The 20,787-nt window shown below is 36.3% G+C and overlaps 2 protein-coding genes across 5 annotated transcripts; both read right to left on the bottom strand.

The window, feature by feature from the left end:
* Positions 1–5,569: 5,569 nt before the first annotated feature.
* Positions 5,570–7,997, bottom strand: LOC131621679 (uncharacterized). Of its 2 annotated transcripts, XM_058892708.1 has the most exons (3): positions 7,859–7,997; positions 7,496–7,742; positions 5,570–7,274 (listed from the first exon to the last, which is right to left on the bottom strand). In XM_058892708.1, the coding sequence occupies exons 2-3, from the start codon at positions 7,671–7,673 to the stop codon at positions 6,220–6,222; spliced, it is 1,233 nt and encodes a 410-aa protein (XP_058748691.1). In that variant the 5' UTR covers positions 7,674–7,742; positions 7,859–7,997; the 3' UTR covers positions 5,570–6,219. The 2 variants fall into 2 exon arrangements, with proteins under 2 accessions (XP_058748691.1, XP_058748692.1); XM_058892709.1 differs by lacking the exon at positions 7,859–7,997 and having other exon boundaries at positions 7,496–7,851.
* A 2,668-nt stretch (positions 7,998–10,665) lies between these two features.
* On the bottom strand, positions 10,666–19,475 carry LOC131621678 (uncharacterized). Of its 3 annotated transcripts, none has more exons than XM_058892707.1 (13): positions 19,241–19,475; positions 18,104–18,348; positions 17,578–17,821; positions 16,659–16,936; positions 14,809–15,576; positions 14,623–14,717; positions 14,404–14,466; positions 14,226–14,314; positions 14,071–14,136; positions 12,710–13,114; positions 11,182–11,256; positions 11,015–11,085; positions 10,666–10,905 (listed from the first exon to the last, which is right to left on the bottom strand). In XM_058892707.1, exons 1-13 carry the CDS (start codon positions 19,244–19,246, stop codon positions 10,770–10,772), a joined length of 2,541 nt encoding a protein of 846 aa, XP_058748690.1. In that variant the 5' UTR covers positions 19,247–19,475; the 3' UTR covers positions 10,666–10,769. The 3 variants fall into 3 exon arrangements, with proteins under 3 accessions (XP_058748690.1, XP_058748689.1, XP_058748688.1); XM_058892706.1 differs by having other exon boundaries at positions 14,623–14,714; positions 18,104–18,587; XM_058892705.1 differs by having other exon boundaries at positions 18,104–18,587.
* Between the last annotated feature and the right edge of the window lie 1,312 nt (positions 19,476–20,787).

Consider the following 20,787-nt stretch of genomic DNA (forward strand, 5'->3'; position numbering starts at 1 on the left):
TTCCGTAGGTATATCTACGGAAAATATCAAGAGGTTGAAAATTAAGAACCTTCCATAGATACATCTACAGAACTTTCGGTGTTACAGTTTTTCAGCATAACGGAGTAATAAGGAACATTAGTATATTGAAATGATAAAAAACGATTAAATTGCAATGTTAAATAGTGACTATAGTACACTTCCAAAAGTCAAAACAAATAAAAAAGCACTGCCACCGGCTAAATCTATTGGTGGTTCCATCTTTGACTTTTCCGCATTCGATTCATTTGTGATGTTGTTCAATATTTCGAATTTGTGCATCCTATCAACAAAGGGATTCAACCACATCTCGGCATTTGCGGTAGAATAAGTCGGCCATTCCAGTGACGTGGGTGGTATGGGGCATCCCGGTTTCAAGTAAACTTGTACAAAATGACTTGATTTTGCAAGCCATCTAATACACATAACGCAATCATTTTGATTTATAGGCGGCGCAGTGCGGAGCGGGAAAAAGGTTTTTGAAAACCCGTATCACATCAAGTCAATGCAGACCCTATCATATGCACATATAATAAGATGCCCCATTTTCGAGAATCTAAGCCATTTTGACACTGGTGCGTGACCGTTCAACCAAGGAACAAGATATTCGTAAACCGCTTCAAATTTATCTAGCTCTCCATATAACCGCATGTACGAGTCTTTAAGTGTCTTCAACTGTTGGATAGGTTGATGACGGACAAGCGTTTGGATATCCTCTCCCTTACCAAGCAAAGTCGAGACGACCCGATAACTGCAATTACCATCTTCCTCAATATTTACGATCCGCTCGATGCATTTGTGCATAAAAAACCGGCATCCCGTCGATGAATGGAATTTTCGGTGGAATAGGTGTCGAAGGAGGTTTGCTTATACGAGCTCCGTTGATGGAAATTATTTGAGATTTTTGAGATTTAGGAGTCGGTGAGTCGGAAAAAGCTTATCAATGTGCTCTCAATAAAGAGACTGTGTCGTCGAGTTGTCATTCGGTGTAGGCTTCAGTTTCTTCGGAGCACCCTTTGTCTTTATCGGTTGAGAAGGCGGTTTCATGTCGGTTGTTTCGGGATATCCAATATTCCTCAATTGTTCTTTGATGTGGAATTTCATGTTGTCACTGGCCTTTGAAAACCTCTCTTGTATCGCTTCAAATTCGGTAGAAATAGAGATATTTGGTTTACCTCCTTCCATGCAACCATCATCATCAAAACTAATCTTTTCCAATGAGAGCTAACTTTGTTCATTCTTATTGGCTCACCTAGTTTCATCTTTTTAGCAATAACACAATCACACTGAAGACCATATGTTTTAGAAATGGCGCATCCATATTTTGCACTATCAGAACCTATAGTTTCACCTCGTTTGACCTCGTGAAAAATATAGTTCAACCTGGGCCGAGAGCATGTTGAACAACTTTATCGAATCCGAATGAGTCCAAAAAATATCTCGGACCATATCTCCATCGTCGCAAGTTCTGTAACGGGACACGTAACCGTTATCATCCAATAATTTCAAGAGTTGTTGCATCTCACTTCTATCTCCCTTAATCTCCTTGTTATTGCGGTACCGGATGCTATACACTTGCCTTATATTTGATACATTGTCGGGTTCCTTCCATTTCTATGTGGCAAGTATATTCTTCGGTTAGACAAGATTCAAGGACATGTCACTAATACATGTCTTCTCTTCTGGTTTGAGTCGACATACACTATGATGACCTTGTAACTTTGAGCACAATTCATGGTTATGAAAACCACAAATAATAGTAAATTTCCACTTCTTGCTAGTCGACATATAACCACGAATTTTAAATGGACACTCATATTTTCCACTACCTGTGTCGTCTCTTTTAAACTTTCTTAGAGGAGTATGATATTTCTTGCTCCTTTCGCACAACATTGTTACAAAAGCGTTTCTTCTTTCTGAACCATTATCCGATCTTTCTATTACCACACCAAAACCAAGCCTAGTTGCATTCCTACGAATCCATATGAGCATGCTATCATGATCATCAAAATCTTGCTTGTTATTAAAGTCACCGCCGACATCTACCCCCTTTACGATAACCCCTTGAACATTCGAAGAAACATCGTTTGTAGAAACTAATTCTTTTGAGCTATTATCAGGGTGCATCATACCTATTTGTAAATAATAACAAAAATTACAGAAAATTACAAAACTGCTGTAAAAAATAGCACAAACATGTTCCGGAGATGTACCTACGAAACGTGTTCATCTTCAACATGTTCCAGAGTTTTACCTACGTGATCGGAAAAATAGCAAGTGTACTATTCTCACCGATGTAGTAATAATAGAGATTTATCCCAGTATCGATCTCGAGGACTGCGTATAAAATATAAATGCTTATAGTGATTCAATTAAACAAAAGAACATTGGGAGGTTATTTGGTTGTAAATAATAAGGAACAATGAGATAGTGAAACCAAAGAGTAAAATGTGCCTTTTAAACGATATGAGAAAATATGCTAGGGAAAGGTGTATGACTTGTCTTGCATCAATTTTTAATCCTTATATATGAAACATTAGTTGGAGTGACCTATTACTGAATCTCAAGAGAAATTTTCCCTAATTCCTCAGCAGAAAATATGCGTTGTTCATCTGTATCCTAATTCCTGAGCTATTCAAGATGATAACAAGCAATATATAATTTTGACAAGATGTTACGGCTACTACGGAGAATCCTCATTCCTAAGCAATTTCGAGCGTAGTATTATCGTGCAAAAAGCGATAAATTGGTTTGTCCGACCTAAACCTTAATCGTAGATCAAATTCAATTTGTCTCATAGAAAAAGCATTAAGAACTTTGCACAATGAAATAGATTCACACAAACACTGAATCCATAGAATAAAGGAAATTAGGTTTATAGCAATAACAAGTCAGGGACACCCCCTAGCATTGGGAGGATTAGCCGCTTATAATATCAAAGAAATTACAATAAGAATGTTATACATTACAAGAAAAGGGAATAGCTTTGATCTTCAATCTCGGTAGCTAATGAAAATCTCCGTTCTTCAAAACCCTAGAAAACCCTATTCTCTGGTGTGAACTTCTTTCGTACGATCAAAAGTGTCCCAATCCTTGCAAAAATCAGGTCTAAATAGTATCAGGTTATCATTCAGCAATGCAAAAAGTCCAAAGTACCCTTAATGATCCAAGACACTAAAAACTCCAAAAATTGGAATTTTTTATTGCGCCTGCCAATACGGGCCGTGTCAGGTGACACAGGCACCCTTGTCAGCCCATTGGTTTTGCTCTTTTGGCTTCTCATCTCCACATCCTTACACGGGTCGTGCCAGGTGACACGAACACTCGTGTTAGACCTCTGTTCTTGAGAAAAATCACCTATGAACCTTGCAAAATTCCTCTCGTCTTTGCACCAGTTCCTCAGACTATTCATTTGCACCTAAAAACACTAACACTACCAAACCAAGACCTCAAAAGCATCTTAATTGACATAAAATTTTATTTAATGCAATGCAAGAATACCAAATGTGAAATATGAAATAACTTAAGAGAAAGTGATAAAAGACAAACCAATGTGTTACCGATTTGACAGATTTTTGCGGAATAATTGATGGAAACTAAGTAGAATTTGTGACCGATCACTACGGAAGCAACATTATATTTTATACAAAAATTTGATGATTAATGGAGCAATGTAATGGACAAAGATGAATCTTTATCTGAAATTCAGTCTTCTCTTGCTCCTTTTGATTTGTTGCACCAAAAAGTTGGAGTTTTGGAGTGAAAAATGATATTCATGATCTAGGGTTTTTAGGTTGGTGAAGGTGAGTTTTAAAGAAGAAGAAAAACAATGAGGGAGTGATCATGCTGGTTTAAAGTATATCAGATAGTTTCAGAGCTACATATACGAAATATTCTGGCGCTAAGACGTTCCGTAGATGTAGCTACCGAAAAACCCATGAACTGAATTAATTTGAAGTTTTTTCCAACGTTTCTAATTTAAAATACTTCCGTATATGTAGCTCCGGAAACCAAATTTTGGCAAAAAAAATGTGCTTCCTGATGTGCATCTCCGGAATCAGAGGGCATAAATGAAAATTTGTCAGGTGCTTAAGAGTATCAAGGGGTGGATTGAGATATTCCCAAAAAATTAGTTCATTTAAATTGTGATCCGTGTGGAATAGATCATTTAGGGTCCGTTTGGTTCAACAAAGGAGAGGGGAAAGGAGGGAATTTAATAGAGTGGAGGGAAATGGAGGGGAAAGGAAGGGAGGAAATTTAACTAAATATATGTTTGGTTCAAAAAAGGGGAGTGGGAAGGGATTTTTAACAACAAGTCTGTTTGGTTCACAGGGGGATGAGAGGGATTTTAAAATCAATTTATCTTTTTATCCTTATAAATATTATTATTTGTACTTAGTAAAAATAATTCTAAATAACAATAGTATTGAGTAAATTTCACCAAATAAATACTTGTTCATTCATAAACCATAATATAACTCTAAACAATAACATACATCAGTTGAACTATATATCTTCAATGCAAATCAAATCATTATCTGATCTTATGATTCATCAAACCCAATAAAATAATTTCTATAATTAAAATAGATAAAATAATGTTAGAATGTTAAAAAAATTGGACAAATAATATTAGAGTTAAAATCTTTATTTATAACATAAATATATTATATTTGCATATTTTGCATATTATTATTATTATTATTAATAGTTTTATAAAAGAAAACTTTTTTCCTATTATATATTATAAATAAGAACTGATATATGTTATTATTATTTAAAATACAACATAATATCAAAAAGGGAAATTCAACAAAATAAAAAGGAAAAAAACTTATCAAAGAGCAACAACGCACAAATAGCAACCGCACAATAGAAAAAAATAAACGTGAAATAACATAGAGAAAAAATTTAGTCTTTAATAATTCAATAAGGACATTCTTGAAACTAAAAAAAAAATAATTGAGGTTAAAATAGGGAAAATAATAAAATTATGATTAATGAATTTTCCCTCTCCTCCAAATCTCTCAAATTTGGAGGAGAGCAAAAAGTGAGTCTATGAGAAATTTTGCTCCCCATCTACTCTCAACCAAACGGACCCTTAAACCATGTGTACGGGTTTGAATACTCAGACTAGGAAAGTTCGAACTTTGAAAACATCATATCTTTGTTTTCAATTTGTTTTCTTTTTCATTAGAGGGTAAAAAAACTAAAGGCTTAGAGAAGATTTAACATGTCATCCCAAAAATTAAATCTGACACCCCCAATAATAGGTGTTATTACTTTTATATCCTTAAAAAAATTAAAATTATTTTTCGTGTTTATAAAAAATTTCAAGAAAATATTGGATTTTTTCTAAATTTCTGGAAATAAATATTGAATTTTAAAAAAAATACGAGAATTCAATTTTTATTAAAAAAATTACACTATCGAAAATTTGAAAATTTTCAATAAAATAGAACACTTTTCAAATTTTAACGGAAATTTTCAAGTCGTAAAAAAAAATTGAACAAATTCATGCCGAAAGTTTTAAAAAATTTACCGAAAATTTCCAAGTCATATAAAAAAAATGAACAAATTCATGCTGAAAATTTTAAAAAATTTACCGAAAATTTCGTTGTTGCCACCTCTCAAATTTGTTCGTTCAACTTGGAGGTGGCAAATTAAATCCTTCCCCTTACATGGTGGTGATTTCCAACTTCTATCCTATTTTCAGTTTTACTATCACCCTTTATCATTTCTCCTAAAGATTAGTGCACGAGTTCTCAGATAGAACACATACGGTTGGCTTCCTACGATGGCTTTATGATTTCCAATTCTTGAGCACAGTGAATAGCACAGATTGACTTCGTAATGTCGTAATTAGGATGATATAATTTACAAGCCATGAGAGAAAATAACAACACATTTATAAATTATTTGTAATGTATGTAACAGTTACAACCAATGGAGCTCTATTCTCATATGAACAATTGAGAACTACCTTTTTCTTCTTTTCTGTATTTCTTTAACTCTATGTTGGGCTTCTATATTTGGTACTGTAATGTAGATACTGACTGCCAAGTATATACAAAAATAATAATGATCATAACTAAGACTCTACTGGAGAGTAATGAATTGAATGAGCAGAATTCAACCGACACGGTGCGGTTTATAAACACCAAATAATGATAGGAATACATAATATCCTGGCATTCGTCTTCACAGAACCGTGAACAGATCGTCCATCGGTATGTCTAGGCCCACCGCATCATCATCATCTTCTAAGGGATCCACATCAATGTTTAACCAAGAATCCAGGTCTTTATCTGCACCAACTTCTATGGAGTCTAGTTCAGGCATGTTTGTTAAATCCAAGGGATCCTCAGTTTCAAAGGCAAAATCGATAGTTCTAGAACCATGAGGTACAGAGCCAACATTATTGTTATCACTGGAAACCAGTTGATCAGAGCCACAAGCCAATTGATGCTTAGAGTTAGTATTTTCCACCAACTTGTGAAGTGACCCTTCTGCAGAAGTAGAGAGTTGATCTGTCTTCGGTTTGCCCTTTGCTTTTGGTTTACGCCCATTCCTTGTGTTACTTGCAGAAGAACGACCGCCTCTTTTAACATAATTTCTCGTAGAAGTGTCCTTGTTCGTCCCTCTTTTACTCCTCTTTCCCTTTGTTCCACCCAAGAACGAATTACCAAGAGTTGCACTAGCACCAACATCCTCAAGTAGTACTTCTCCCTTCTTCCCTCCCAAAGAAGCACTAGCAAGTAGCACTTCTCCTTTATTCCCTCCCAAAGAAGCGCTAGCATCAACACCATCATCGTCAAATAGCACTTCTCCTTTCTTTCCTCCCAAAGAAGCACTCGCACCAACACCGTCAAGTAGCACTTCTCCTTTTTTCTCTCCCAAAGAAGCACTAGCACCAACACCGTCAAGTAGCACTTCTCCTTTTTTCTCTCCCAAAGAAGCACTAGCACCAACACCGTCAAGTAGCACTTCTCCTTTCTTCCCTCCCAGAGAAGCACTAGCACCAACATCATCAAGTAGAACTTTTCCTTTCTTCCCTCCCAAAGAATCACTAGCACCAACATTATCAAGTGGCACTTCTCCTTTCTTCCCTCTCAAATAAGTGCTAACACCAACACCATCAGGTAGCACTTTAGCTTTCTTCCCTCCGTTCAGTATTTGTCTAGTCCTGGCAAAGTCCAAGTTGGATGGATGGTTTGAATTTCCCAAGACATTTAGCTCCCTGGAAGGAAATGAACCTGCAAAAACCAAGGCCCAATAAATAACCAATAAGAAATAAAAAGGATCTATCCCCCTAAAGAAATAATATTCTAGAAGGCAGGAAAAGATATAAAGATGAACCAAAATTTGAATGCTTTAGGAAGAGAAATAAATTGATAAACATGACATCTCACTCACGTTATTTGAGTATCAAAGAAAATTCATCAAAAACAAATAAAACATGATGAAAACAGAAAACCTGGTGGTGCAAAATCTTGCATAGTGTTTTGAGCAAGTGGTCGGTTATCAGCAACAGTTGAAACAGTATAGTTGTCAAGAGCAGGAGTTGCAAATAGGACATCTTTAAACAGGGGATCCAAAAAGCAACTTTTCCTGGTTTCCTCAAATGCCCGGCATCTAGCAAGAGTCCTCTTCATGAAAGCCAAAGCAACTGGCCTTGAGGCCTTAGAAATTCCATATTTTGCTGCAATAGTTCCCCGAGTGGCCTATAATAATTAAAAAGGGTCATTTTTCAAATGCAAATCAGTTTAACTAAACTATCTCATGACCAAATCTGTCACAGCATAATTCTTAAAAGATTGGTCTAGAACAGAAGTCATACATCTGTTAAGTTTCAGGTACCCTACACACTATTATTCAAGTCTGCTCCTGATTATAAGTTTTTGAAGGCATTTGGTTGTGCCTGCTTCCCTCTGCTCAGACCATACAATGCTCACAAGCTGGAGTTCAGGTCTCATGAGTGCCTTTTCTTGGGGTATTCAGCTTCACACAAGGGATATAAATGCTTGTCTCCTACTGGCAAGTTATACATCTCCAAGGATGTACTGTTTAATGAGTCCAGGTTTCCTTTTCTGGAACTCTTCTCTAACCCTAACAATTCTTCTACATCATCTACACCTAAATCTTCTTCTATTTCTTCTCTGCACCATTTGCTGCCTCCTAGTGCAATCTCTTCTTTACCCATGCCTAGTCCTATTACAGCTGTACCCTTCTCTTCCTCCAATTCCTCTACTACAGTTCCATCACTTCCCTCACCTCACCCTACAAGTAACAACATGTCACCCTCTACTGACCTATCCACCCCTCTACCCTCTCCTACTGCTACTTCAGCATTCTCTCCTACTGCTACTTCAGCATCCCCTCCTACTAGTAATACAGGTGCTGCTTCCTCTCATTCTATCCCTCTTAATGCTGTCCCTGTTGTGCAAAAGCCAACTAATCATCATCAGATGATTACTAGAGCCAAATCAGGTTTTGCACAACCAAGACTTCAACCTTCCTTGTTGCTTACACAGTCTGAGCCCAAAACTGTTAAACAGGCCCTTGCTGATGACAAGTGGAAGTGTGCAATGCAGGCTGAATATGATGCTTTATGCAAAAACAAGACCTGGTCCCTGGTACCTCTACCTCCCAACAGACAACCTATTGGGTGTAAATGGGTGTTCAGGATCAAGGAGAATCCTGATGGGTCAGTTAACAGATATAAGGCACGCCTTGTGGCCAAGGGTTTTCATCAGAAACAGGGGTTTGATTACAATGAAACATTCTCCCCTGTGGTCAAACCCATCACCATTAGACTCATTCTCACTGTGGCTTTATCAAGGCATTGGTCCATTCAGCAATTGGATGTTAACAATGCATTTCTGAATGGTCTTCTTACTGAAGAGGTTTACATGGAACAACCATCTGGTTTTGTTCACTCTGACTCTTCTCTAGTTTGCAAGCTGCACAAGGCCCTCTATGGCCTCAAACAGGCCCCTAGACAATGGTTTGAGAGATTGCAACAAGCCTTGCTTCAGCTTCACTTCAAGCCTAGCAAGTGTGACCCCTCTCTCTTTGTTTTTCAAACTCATAAGGATACCATTTATCTCTTGGTATATGTTGATGATATCATCATCACTGGCAGCAACTCACATTTACTTCAAGATGTCATCACCAAGCTCAATTCCTCCTTCTCTCTCAAACATCTTGGTGCCTTGGATTATTTTCTGGGCATAGAGGTCAAACATGCTTCTACTGGCTCCATTCTCCTCACTCAGGCAAAATACATCAGGGACTTGCTACACAAAACCAAAATGACTGATTGCAGTCCTGTCAATTCTCCTATGCAGACCTCCTGCAAACTTACTAAGGCTGGTTCCTCTGCTCTTCAAGATCCCTTCATGTACAGGTCTGTTGTAGGGGCCCTCCAATATGCCACCATTACCAGACCTGACATAGCTTACTCTGTCAACAAAGTTTGCCAGTTTATGGCTCACCCTCTTGAGACTCATTGGGTTGCAGTGAAAAGAATACTCAGATATCTCAAAGGCACTCTCAGTTTTGGTTTACAACTGTCTGCTCTACCCTCTGCTCAGCTGCCTTCCATTAGAGTTTTTTGTGATGCAGACTGGGCTTCAGATCCAGATGACAGAAGGAGCACCTCAGGTGCTGCTATTTACTTTGGCAATAATTTGATCTCATGGTGGTCCAAGAAACAGCCAGTGGTTGCTAGATCTAGCACTGAAGCTGAATATAGAAGCCTTGCCCAAGCTACTGCTGATTTGCTATGGCTGCAAACCTTGTTCACTGAGCTTGGTATCTCCACTCTTCAACCTGTTGTTTTGTGTGATAATCAGTCAGCTGTCCTACTGGCTCACAACCCTATCATGCACACTCGAACCAAACACATGGAAATTGACCTTTTCTTTGTCAGAGAGAAAGTGCTGGCCAAGAAGATTTCTGTTGCTCACATTCCAGGAGTAGATCAGATTGCAGATGTCCTTACAAAACCTCTCTCCTCTCCTAAATTTCTGGAGTTTAGACACAAACTCAGGGTTGCTAGCTCCCCATGAGTTTGTGGGGGGGGTATTAGAGTATTCAATAGTATAGGGTTGTAAAAGCAAGCCAGTCAGTTTTAGACTGACACCTGGCAGTTGTAACTAGGATTACCTACTACTGCAGGTCACAGCTTGACTCTATATAAAGCAAGCTGTGTACCATTTGTAACCAACTTTCCAGATCTACAACAAAGAGTTGTAACTGAAATACAAAAGTTCATCTATCTTTTCTCTTTCTAATAAAAAGGAGAGAAAGAGCAAAGAATATAAATTCGAGGATAAAAAATGTGTAACTTCCCAATTAGTCCTCAACTCTGTAGAACACCCTCATACTGGTCCATGGCACTGAATAATTTAAAAAGACCCATGACTCTATTAACATGTCAAGTTGGAACCTATATATAAGCACTTACTATCAATAAAGTCTTTATATTACAAAGACCACCTACTATCAATTTGGTCACTATATTTAACCATTTACTATCAATTTAGTACTAGTATCGAAAAATTAATGAGTGAAATTTGATAGTCGTGGACCTTTTTGAAATAATCATAATCTCGAAGACTTATTTCAGAGTGTTCTATAGAATCAGAAATTAATTTGACGGTTTAATCTTTAAAAAATATTTTGAACTGCAACACCTTTCAATCAAACAAATAACATGTTTCAGATAATATGTCAAATAGCTGAATTCAATTGCCACATCTGCATTCTAAAACTAATTCAGCAAACAACAGGGAATAAGCACAAAAAATAAGTAGGCATATTACCAGCTTCTTCTTATATGCCAACTCAACAAGTTTGTCCATAGCAACTTGCTCAAGGGCTCTGCATATTAACAATACATATTAGCAATTAACGATGGTCAGCATGTGGACTTGTCAACAACAAAAAAACTAATGAAACAAGATAAACTATATATTGTCAAATATTATACCGCTGTTCCAATTCCCTGCCATCTTCTACTGCTTGAATAAGTTTCATAAATCCTTCTTTCTTTTTGATGAGCTAAAAAATTGGTCAAATACAGACAGTTTTGTAAATAATAAAACCAAGAATAACTTAAAACAAAACAGACAGTTTACTTCAGATAAGAATCAAAACCTGCTGGCAGCTTCCCTTTTGCAATTGAGTAATTTCTTGATCAATAGCTTCACAACCTCCATCAGCAAGCTCAGGCTTTTACAAGACAATCATATGGAGAACAGTTAGTAACAGAAGCATAGATAGAAAAATGAACCGAAAAATCATATTCAATACTCAATAAACTCATCAAACATAATGCAAGTCTGCATGCATATTAACATAAAAAGATAATATTCTGGCCAAGGAGTCGAGCACCAGTCATCATAAAAGATCGGAGAGGCATATTAATTAAAAAAACATGTTCTGTTTAAGGATGAAAAGGGAGGAGGGAAATGTTAAGTGCTTCCCCTCTAAAGTCTGGGTTCGTCCAATATTGGGAGGATTTGGAAGGAAGGAAATTATAATGTGTGTACAGACTAAAAGTCTGAAATGCCCTCAATTATGTTTAAAACCTTAAATTACACTCCAACAACCTCACCATTTCCATATAAAACCCTCTACCACCATCACCCTCGGACACTTTCCATCCCTGTTGCCACCCAACACACTACCGTTTCCCGCAACCATCATTTTTGCCATATTTATCTCTACCATGGTACCACTGCTACCACCTTGCACCTTTTATCATCACTATCACCGTCAAACACCCACCACCACCACTGGAGCCTATCAGCATCTCCACTGTAACTGGGTTAGGAATCCAGGAACTTAATTGAAAAGAACACTCATATATCCTCCCAAGTCCCAACACACTGGGCACCTTCCATTCCATTACCCAAGTGCCCAACAATCTCTGCTGCCACATAGCACATGCAATATCGCGTAACGCCCTTCACTAAAACCACTTCTTGGCACTCTCTGCCGCTACTACGCATCCTCTACCACCACTATCATCACTAGACACCCTCTTCCATTGCCATAGTCTTCCACCACTATCACCACTAGACACCCTCTTCCATTGCCATAGTCTTCCACCACCACCACTTAGCACCCTTGGTGACACCATGGGTGGATTTACACCCACTGCCACAACTTGGCGGAAATGGGTAGTTAAAATGTCTACTGTTAAACAAAGAGCACATCTAGGACACTCGCCCTTTCCTTAATCCAAATACTCTATATTCTATAACACACCTTCTCAACCCCCCTCCCCTCTCTCTCTCTCTCTTAAACCAAACATCATAACACATCCTATCATCTAAAAGTTGTTTCCAGCCTAACCATAGATTATGTGGGCAAACAATATATTGCTCTATTTTAATTTTCTGTTGAAGAATGAAGGAGGTATATTATAGAAGTTGAGATAAAAACAAACCCATGTCAAGGACTGGTAGTCAAAATGCTGAAGTTGTCAACTAGAGCTGAATGAATTGTTGCTATTTCTACAAGTCTAGTTACATGTATGCACAATGTGGGTAAACAAGATAAACAATAAAGCAAAAAAAAAAAAAAGGGGGACAAAGAGGCAAGATAATTAAATTATACAGAAAAAATCCCATATATATAAACTACAGAATTTTCACATATCTACAAATTGGAAGCTTACCACTGGTTCTGGGAATATGCCGACAGTCTTTAGCTCCATTAAGAGTTTATCTTCCATAGACATTTCGTCACATGTAGAGGTAGCATTCCCATTACAGGAAACTGTGTCAGTGTAGAATCCAACAGGAGGGTCATCTCTTTCATGCAGAAAAGATATGTTTTCATCTTCAACAGTTTCTTCAATTTGATCATCAATGATCAAAGCTGTCAATACTCTCTGGTACAATGGTGGTAGTTTGTATTCTAAATCCATTTGACTGGACAGAAAGCTGCCATCGTGAGGTTGATTAACCATGTCAACCATTGAAGATAGCTCTTTTGAATCAGATTGATTTAAAATGTTTCTGCCTCTTTCTCCTTCAAGTGGATATTGCGAAAAAAGGTTGTTCGTAAGCACAACCACATCCTGAGAATTTGGATGAAAGTAATGTGTTAGAAAAAGACCAATAACTGATTAAAAATTTTACTCTGGATGCTACAGTGTTATAGCAATTTGAGAGCTGTGCCCCAGTTTTATATTCTAGTGGTTATTCATATTAAATCAGTTTTGTTGATGCACACACTATGTTTTACTTATACAAAAGGTTGAAGCACTAGCGTATTAATCTAAATCTATTGTTTGGATGGCCGGATAAGATAGATAAATATGATAAGGTATAGTACATTAGTCTATTATTTAATGAGTTGGTACATATGATAAATTAATTACCCCTACCTCTTACCATAACATGTTCCTCTTGTTCAAATTCTATTATTACAAGGTAAAGATTGCATTAGAAACCAGAAGAACAGAATTAAAAAAAAAAAAATCTAATTTACTTTTATCTCTAATACAAAAAAGAGGATTAGAAGTATAATAAAATATGAAAATATTTAAAATAAAAAACTACTACAAATTAAAATAAACAGTAATAATATTTAAAAGATTAAATCAAAGTAATATATATATACATTAACTTTGAGTAGAATTACTCCACTTAATAAGTCCTTATAAACATTAAATTTCACAAATATAATTGTTGATTATTATCATATTAGTTATCAAGCAACAAAGTTTCATAGAAATTAAAATTTGTAGCTATATAATCTGCAAGTCAACATTTACTTGTATTTTAAAAAAGCTTTTATACATTCATTTGAATCCCCTACTCAATAAGAACAGTTAATTTGACGGTTGGATTGGAAAAATATATTTGTAGAGTCTTCTACTCATATGGTATTTGTAACACACATGCACCTCAAATGAAGAAAAAGCTAACTAAAATTGTTATTTCACTTATTTGAAGTAGAATATCCATTATTAGTGAAAAGGTGTCGAACTTGAAATAATTGCAAATATAAGATTTAAGCTTTAGGCATTACCGGGGCATCACTTTGAAGGCAAAGCATTTGAGATAAATATCTTTGATCATCCTCTATTGTTTTAACCTGGATCAAAGAATAACAAAAGGGGGGTAAGCAACAATTCAATTAAGAGTCACTTAAATTTTACAAACACAAATTGTCAGAACACACACCTGCTGCTTCAAGTGGTCTATGACTTCCAAGTTGACAGGAGCAAAATTAGGTTCCATTTGCTTCCAGAATAAACTAGAACAACCAGTATCTGCCAAGGACCAATATGCATATAAAATTTCTGCATACATTTAAACACACACACACCCAACTCAAAAATAACAAGGTTTAGTAACATACGGCTGGCATTGCTAGCAAAGTTGGCCGCAAATAATAGTTCCTCACAGTCATCACCTGATCTACCTGTCATTTTGGATTTTGTACAACATTATTGTTTGAATATGAGAAAACATCTTATATCATCTTGTTACTATAGAGTATCTTATTAAATAAGTATCATATGATAAACAATTCTTCTCTTTTAATGCAATGAGTAGTTACTCAAATGGATAGACGTACCTGCAATTTCCGGGGAACTACTAATTGATGGATGCCCAAGATGAGCAATAGCTTTACTATTGTGTGGCTTCTTCATACGAGGTCGCCTTGATCTACTGGAAAAACATAAACTTAGTCTAGTGGAAGAAATCCCTATTTAGCCATTATCAGGAGGAAAAAGAGAGCAATAAGTGAGAGAAACTATACCTTGCATTCTTTAGAGAAGAAGGTTTCGTATTTCGAGTTCGCTTTGTCAAGGATAAAATCTCAGACTTCTCTTCTGTTGATGAGATGTCATTCTTCAAAACTGAAAAGCCATTGTTGCCACTACACTGCCTACGCAGACCATCTCCAGTCTCTTCTCTGTTCAGCTTTAGTTCCTTTTTTGTCATTGACATGTAGGAACCTGTAATACAGGAATCATTTATGGCTCTTCCATCACCTTTGTTTCTGTCCAATTCTTTCTCTTTTAATTTATTTTCACCATTTTCCCTGGCGCCAAATTCTAAACTTTCAGATATTCTGGTCTGGATTGAATTGTCGTCATTTTTATTCCTAGTGCATTGCATGTTGTTGATAGCATCCTTGGATGTAAGTGGTCCACTAGTTGTAGTAGAATTCATTATAGTACCGCTAGAAGGGAAACAGCCTTCAAATGGCACAGGCATTTCATCACAATTTAAGACCGGCGGCGATACCCCATTTGCTCTTCGAGTGCGAGAACTTTTTTGAGGCCTCTGCCCAGCCCATTGGGCTAAACCGGACATAGACGATTCTACAGGAAAAGGACGCTTATGATTGATTGCCCCAACCAATGAATGAGGCTGGTTCACATTTGAAGGTTGCTCCCGGGCATCAAGTGTTTCAGAAGACGAGTTTCCAACTATCAAGTTATCAGTTTGAGGTGCCCTTGAAGCTTTGACTTTTGTATGTGGATAAATACCACCGGTATAATTTTTGCCATGGTCATCAAATCTAAAAAAGAGAAAATAAGATTACTCATAAAATTATATTAATAGGGTTTTATAAAAGAAATAAAGCTTGTTAGGCACTTCATAGATGCTTCATAAATACAACCGAGCAGATAAGTACTTGTTTCTTTTAAGTACACCCCATTCCCTATTTGTTCCATCCATTGAATCCTTAAACACCTTTTCTTGCTCATACTTGGCATACATGTGAAGCTGAACTAGCGGGCAGGGAAGCTAAGAAGCTTGCTATTACTGGCAATTATAGCCAAGTGAATCTTTTGCGATCATAATAGCCTCACTTAGCATCACCTCTAACTAGTAAATCATAAACGTGTGGAAGGTATAGAATTGTTACTATCATCACAAGGTAGGTAAACAGTTAAACACTAAACTTTCGGGAGACTCGTTCTTACAAAACATGCTTGTAAGGTGAGAATTGTCTTGCCCCTCTTATAAACATATGTTTAGGCCATATCTCATTCCAAGTGGGACTCTTCACAAATATCATTTCAGATATAGCCCTAGAATAAAAAAAGAACAAATCTTGTGTGCATTTCTTTCTGTGCTCTGTGTTGTTTTAACTTGAAATAATTAATTTATAATATTTTCAAATACATAATTTTTCTCAAAATTTGTTATAATGACAAAAAGTGTATTTTAAGTTAAGAACAACGCAAAAAGCACTTACGAGAAATGCACCAAAGTTTTGTCCAAAAAAATGCTCACGAATACTCAGTCGAGTAGTTTAAGTGACAAATTGATTGGTAACAAACTAAAGATTGATGTTAACTAATGTACACATATCACATCACAACAGTAGCTGAAATAGAACTGCGTGTCAGCCAACAATCTTTTCACCACATGAATTCTTAACACTACCCAATAAGGATATTTTTTATAAAGGAACCTAAAGATGCTCAAACACAACATTCCTAAATTAAGTATGAATAATTGATTTTTTACACACCAACATGTTTTCCAAATTGCAATTCATTTTTATGGCTGTTAGTTCACTTCTCAAACTTTAAGACTTGGCCATTTATAGAAAAAATCAGAAATCAAAGCAACTCATAAACTTGTGTTTACCTCAAACCTATGGCATCACAAGACTGCAGACCAGACTCATTAGCTTGCTTTAGATACATAACTCTTTTCGGCTCTCCTTCCCCATCAGTGGATCTGGCTGAGGCAGTGCCCATGGAATATTTTCTTTTCATTTTTCTATCCCATGTTTCTCCACTTACAGGTAACCATTGAATCTTCTCTTGAACACCATCACAAACCTTACCAACATCCTTGATGTTGTCTTTATCCTTTCCAATTGTCAAAGGCTGTCTGCCAAAGCTATTGTTTAGCCCTTCCGCCTAGTATTCATCATCAAAAGATATAAAGTAAATATAGATTATATATTTTTAAAAAATAAAGTATTAACAAGGTCGAAAAAATACGTTGCTACTCAGAAAACAAAGGAACATAGCATGTTCAGTATTTAAGAGAGTAAAATCAAATCAATAATTAGTTATCTATGACTCTCTACATTGTGGTTCAATGAGTTACATCGGTAATCCAAAAATAATAGTTCCTCCAGATACCTCGCAAATTTAATGGCACTGGAAGTAAGATTAAAAATAACAACATATGATGGATATCCAACTTGGCCCAACAATTAAAATTTAAGTGTATTAAAATTAAAATAACACATACAGTTGCAAGCTGCAACTTGAAATCTTTCAATATCCCATTCAGATGATTTAGTGTGGGGCTATAGCTTCTAAATCTTCAGAGAAGCACATGTAACAGAAATCCAATATAGTTGCACCAGATTCAAGAGAGGATGTGTCATCAATATCATGCTCTTCCTTATCCAAGTTATTTCAAAGCACTATAATTTTATTTATTGTTCAATATTATTGGAATTCTATAACTGGCAATTAACATGGCATAAACCTACAGCTTTAATAAAGGAAATGCAACAATAATTTTAAAAGGCTAGCTAGCTACTAACCTGTATCTCAGCAGCTGATGTACCGATGTGCATGTTGGGAAGGATTTTCTTAGGCATATCCTCTGGTTTTTGATTTGCAAGCTCTGTAGTGCTCTGATGAGTCTGACTTCCCATGTTAGATAATTGGGACCCACTCATCCTTTCATTTGGTAACACCTCGCTCTGAAATTGCTTCTTTGAGTTTAAGGCCTCCCAATATTTGTTCAATTTGTGTACAGATTCATCCAACCTCTTTGATCCATCACTGAAAAAATAAAAGAGTGAAACCTTTATAACAGAATCATTACACAGGTGACAAACTGACAATAAATGAGAAAATTCTTGGCGACTCAAACGCCGCCTTTATTCCAAAAAACTGAGAAAAGTTTACTAAAATAGTAGTCATTCAATTACATTACATATGCTGAAAATGTAAGCTCTCAATAACGCGCTAATTGATTAGGAATTACATTAAATGAGAAGTAGGGTAAAGGCGGTATGATTTGATGACAGAATATAAGGTATTGCATAAAGTTCCACAAATTACCTAGCCCTGGCAGAAGCCTCCTGTAGACGTGCATTGAATCGTTTCAGTTCCTCCGGATCCGCTGGAATGCGAGACTTCGGATTACCAGTTCGATAAGCACAATCTTCAAGGGTGTTTCCATGAGATATCCTCAGAGCCCGCTTTAAGTCATTTAAACTAGTAAACTTTGGACCTCCTGTGGTTATTGGATCCAACTTTAAATACTGGGCAAACGAATCCGAATCTCGTGAAGATGTAGAATTTCCCTGCAACATACTAGTATCAGAAACAGACATCCGACTGTCATTACCATCACAAAATCTTGCGGACCTATCCGAATCGACATTTCTCAAATTTCCCCGTTGTTCATTTGAGAAAGCCCCCTTGACAGCCAGCTCATCTTGGCTAGCTGCGCTGGAACCAAATTTAGTCTTTGGCGCCATAATTCAACGTTAATTGAATCAGCACGAATATTCTCTTAGCAACTCATGCACTAAGGGATATCCTGAAGACAATCCATTAAACATTAAACAGTAAACAAGTACGAATAGGTAAGTTACTTGAAACGTATATGCAATAAGTCAATAAGATAATAACAACACAAATCACAATCAATAAGTCAAAAAGAGACAGCGAATACTACACATTATCAAAGCCCTAGAAAATTTCAACAACCCTAACTCAAACTAATTTCACTTAAAAAAACACGCCATTGAAGGAAGCTCAGAAACCATAAAAACACATGGATTATACTTTAAATATACAATAAAATTGGGATAAACAGATAAACCACAACATCACGTCGTTAAGAGTAAATAACATCCACATAAAAGTCGAATTGCATCAACGAATAAAACGCACATTAGTGATAAATCACAGACAGCATTGAAGTTTCAAGAGTTAGAATTTCAAACCCTGGAAAACACGGAACGGCAATGCTATTCAACTGAAACAACGTGAAAATTAAACGTTTCGAAATCCAAAGCTACCATGATCAATAAGATAAGAAACATCAACCAAAAAAGTATAGAAAACTCGCAAAACTAGAATCGAATCCAAGAAAACTAGGGTTCAAGAAAAAGAATAACAATCGCGCCAACACATGGCGGCAAAACAAACACGGAGATAGATGAATGCGTGAAGGGGAGAGAGGAGTACCTGCATTGACCGGAGAAGAAGAAGGGATGGGATTTGCAGAGAAAGGACGAAGACGAAGACAGTGTCGAGTTGAGGACGAGAGAGGGAAAAAGGGTGGACCAGTAGGATATGACGAGAGTTTATATAGTAGGGCGCGAGATAGAGAAAAAGGGTTAACGTTATGTGGGCCCGATACCTGATTTGGGTAAGGAGTGGTAGTTGGTTGACTCTGTCGCTTTAGGTCATGGACTTGGAATTGATGTCTTCATTATAAAATTAGGCTTGATAATAATAATAATAAAAATGTAATGGTTGATATGATGGATATTGATATGACTTTTATATTGATAATGTGGTAAAGTTTTTTAAATTTTGGGTATTTTTTATTATTGTTTTTGCGGGAACTTTATGTTGTCTAAAACTATTAAGTGATTAAGTGTATGTATAGGTTTTAAAGTAAAATATGAGAGTTTGCTTGTAGTAACTAAAATAACATAAAAGGAAAGAAAATGTGATCAAAGTTTAAGAAAACGACATTAGGATTAAACTTCATAAGTTCTAATTTTCTTAGGTGCTATCAATCCTTGTGTGGGTCAGTTCATACAGAACTTTGTTCTGGCTTTAAATGGGACTCCTGCTAGTGAATGGTGGGATTGATCCCTCTTAGATTAGTCGGTCGCAAGACCGGATACCAAGATTTTCAAACAAAAAAAAGAGTTTAAAGTACGTTTTTTGGTCGATTATGGGATTTTAAGTTTTAGTATACATTCATTTATTGCTTTGATCAGTGATATGTTTTAGTTTCTGACAAATGATGTGATATTTATTGAATCTATTAATATCAGATCTCTGGTTTAATTGATAGATTCGACAGTGGTTTAGTGATTGTAAACTTGGACATATTTTCTAGTAACTAGCATTTATAAACATTTTATTCTAGGCCACTTAAGTGGAAAATCTATTTCTATCATTTTTTAAATCAACAGATCAATTTTGGAGTTTCACGTTGGAGAAGCATTAAGTATGGAAATAACAATATCAATATATCGAAAGCAAATTCAGTTGCATTTAATGCATTTTTACATATTTATTAATGTTGCAAAGGATACGACTCTTTAAGGTCGTGCTTCAATCATGATTTTCATGTCTAGTGTTACTGATACTCAATCAAACATGGAAGTTTGGAGGTTACATCTGACTTGCTGGCGTTGAGCACCGAGATTTTCACTCAACCAATCGTGGGGGCTCGGAAGAGGCATTTGGATTGCTAACATTGAAGGGCGAGATTTTCACTCAACGAGCTTAAAGAGGGGATCTAGGCTGTTGAAGTTGAGATCTAGGATTCTTCCTTAACCAATCGTATAAGTTTAGGAGGAGAATTCGGCTTGCAATCTAGCATAACAGAAATATATACTAGTTTTAAATGGAAAGTCATTAGCAAGTATGTATATAAATTTATTAAGTGATGGGGAATTAAAATGTCCAAGGTGTTTTAATTGGCTAACTTGGTTGGATATAATTTCATATTTGTGGAGAAAATGGCTCATTCATCTCCATTTAGTGGTCAT

Source organism: Vicia villosa, unplaced genomic scaffold, assembly GCF_029867415.1.
Source record: "Vicia villosa cultivar HV-30 ecotype Madison, WI unplaced genomic scaffold, Vvil1.0 ctg.000010F_1_1, whole genome shotgun sequence".
In the NCBI taxonomy this organism is placed as follows: Eukaryota; Viridiplantae; Streptophyta; class Magnoliopsida; order Fabales; family Fabaceae; genus Vicia; species Vicia villosa.

Bases quoted from the DNA above. Each gene is read 5' to 3' on its own strand.
- LOC131621679 (XM_058892708.1), bottom strand. From the start codon at position 7,673: ATGAAGAGGACTCTTGCTAGATGCCGGGCATTTGAGGAAACCAGGAAA. The intron at 7,275-7,495 runs GTTTTCTGTTTT...TGGTTTTTGCAG, and splicing joins GCAAGATTTTGCACCACCAG to GTTCATTTCCTTCCAGGGAG.
- LOC131621678 (XM_058892705.1), bottom strand. From the start codon at position 18,525: ATGGCGCCAAAGACTAAATTTGGTTCCAGCGCAGCTAGCCAAGATGAG. The intron at 14,467-14,622 runs GTACGTCTATCC...CCAAAATGACAG, and splicing joins TAGTTCCCCGGAAATTGCAG to GTAGATCAGGTGATGACTGT. The intron at 10,906-11,014 runs GTATAATATTTG...GTTAATATGCAG, and splicing joins GGCAGGGAATTGGAACAGCG to AGCCCTTGAGCAAGTTGCTA.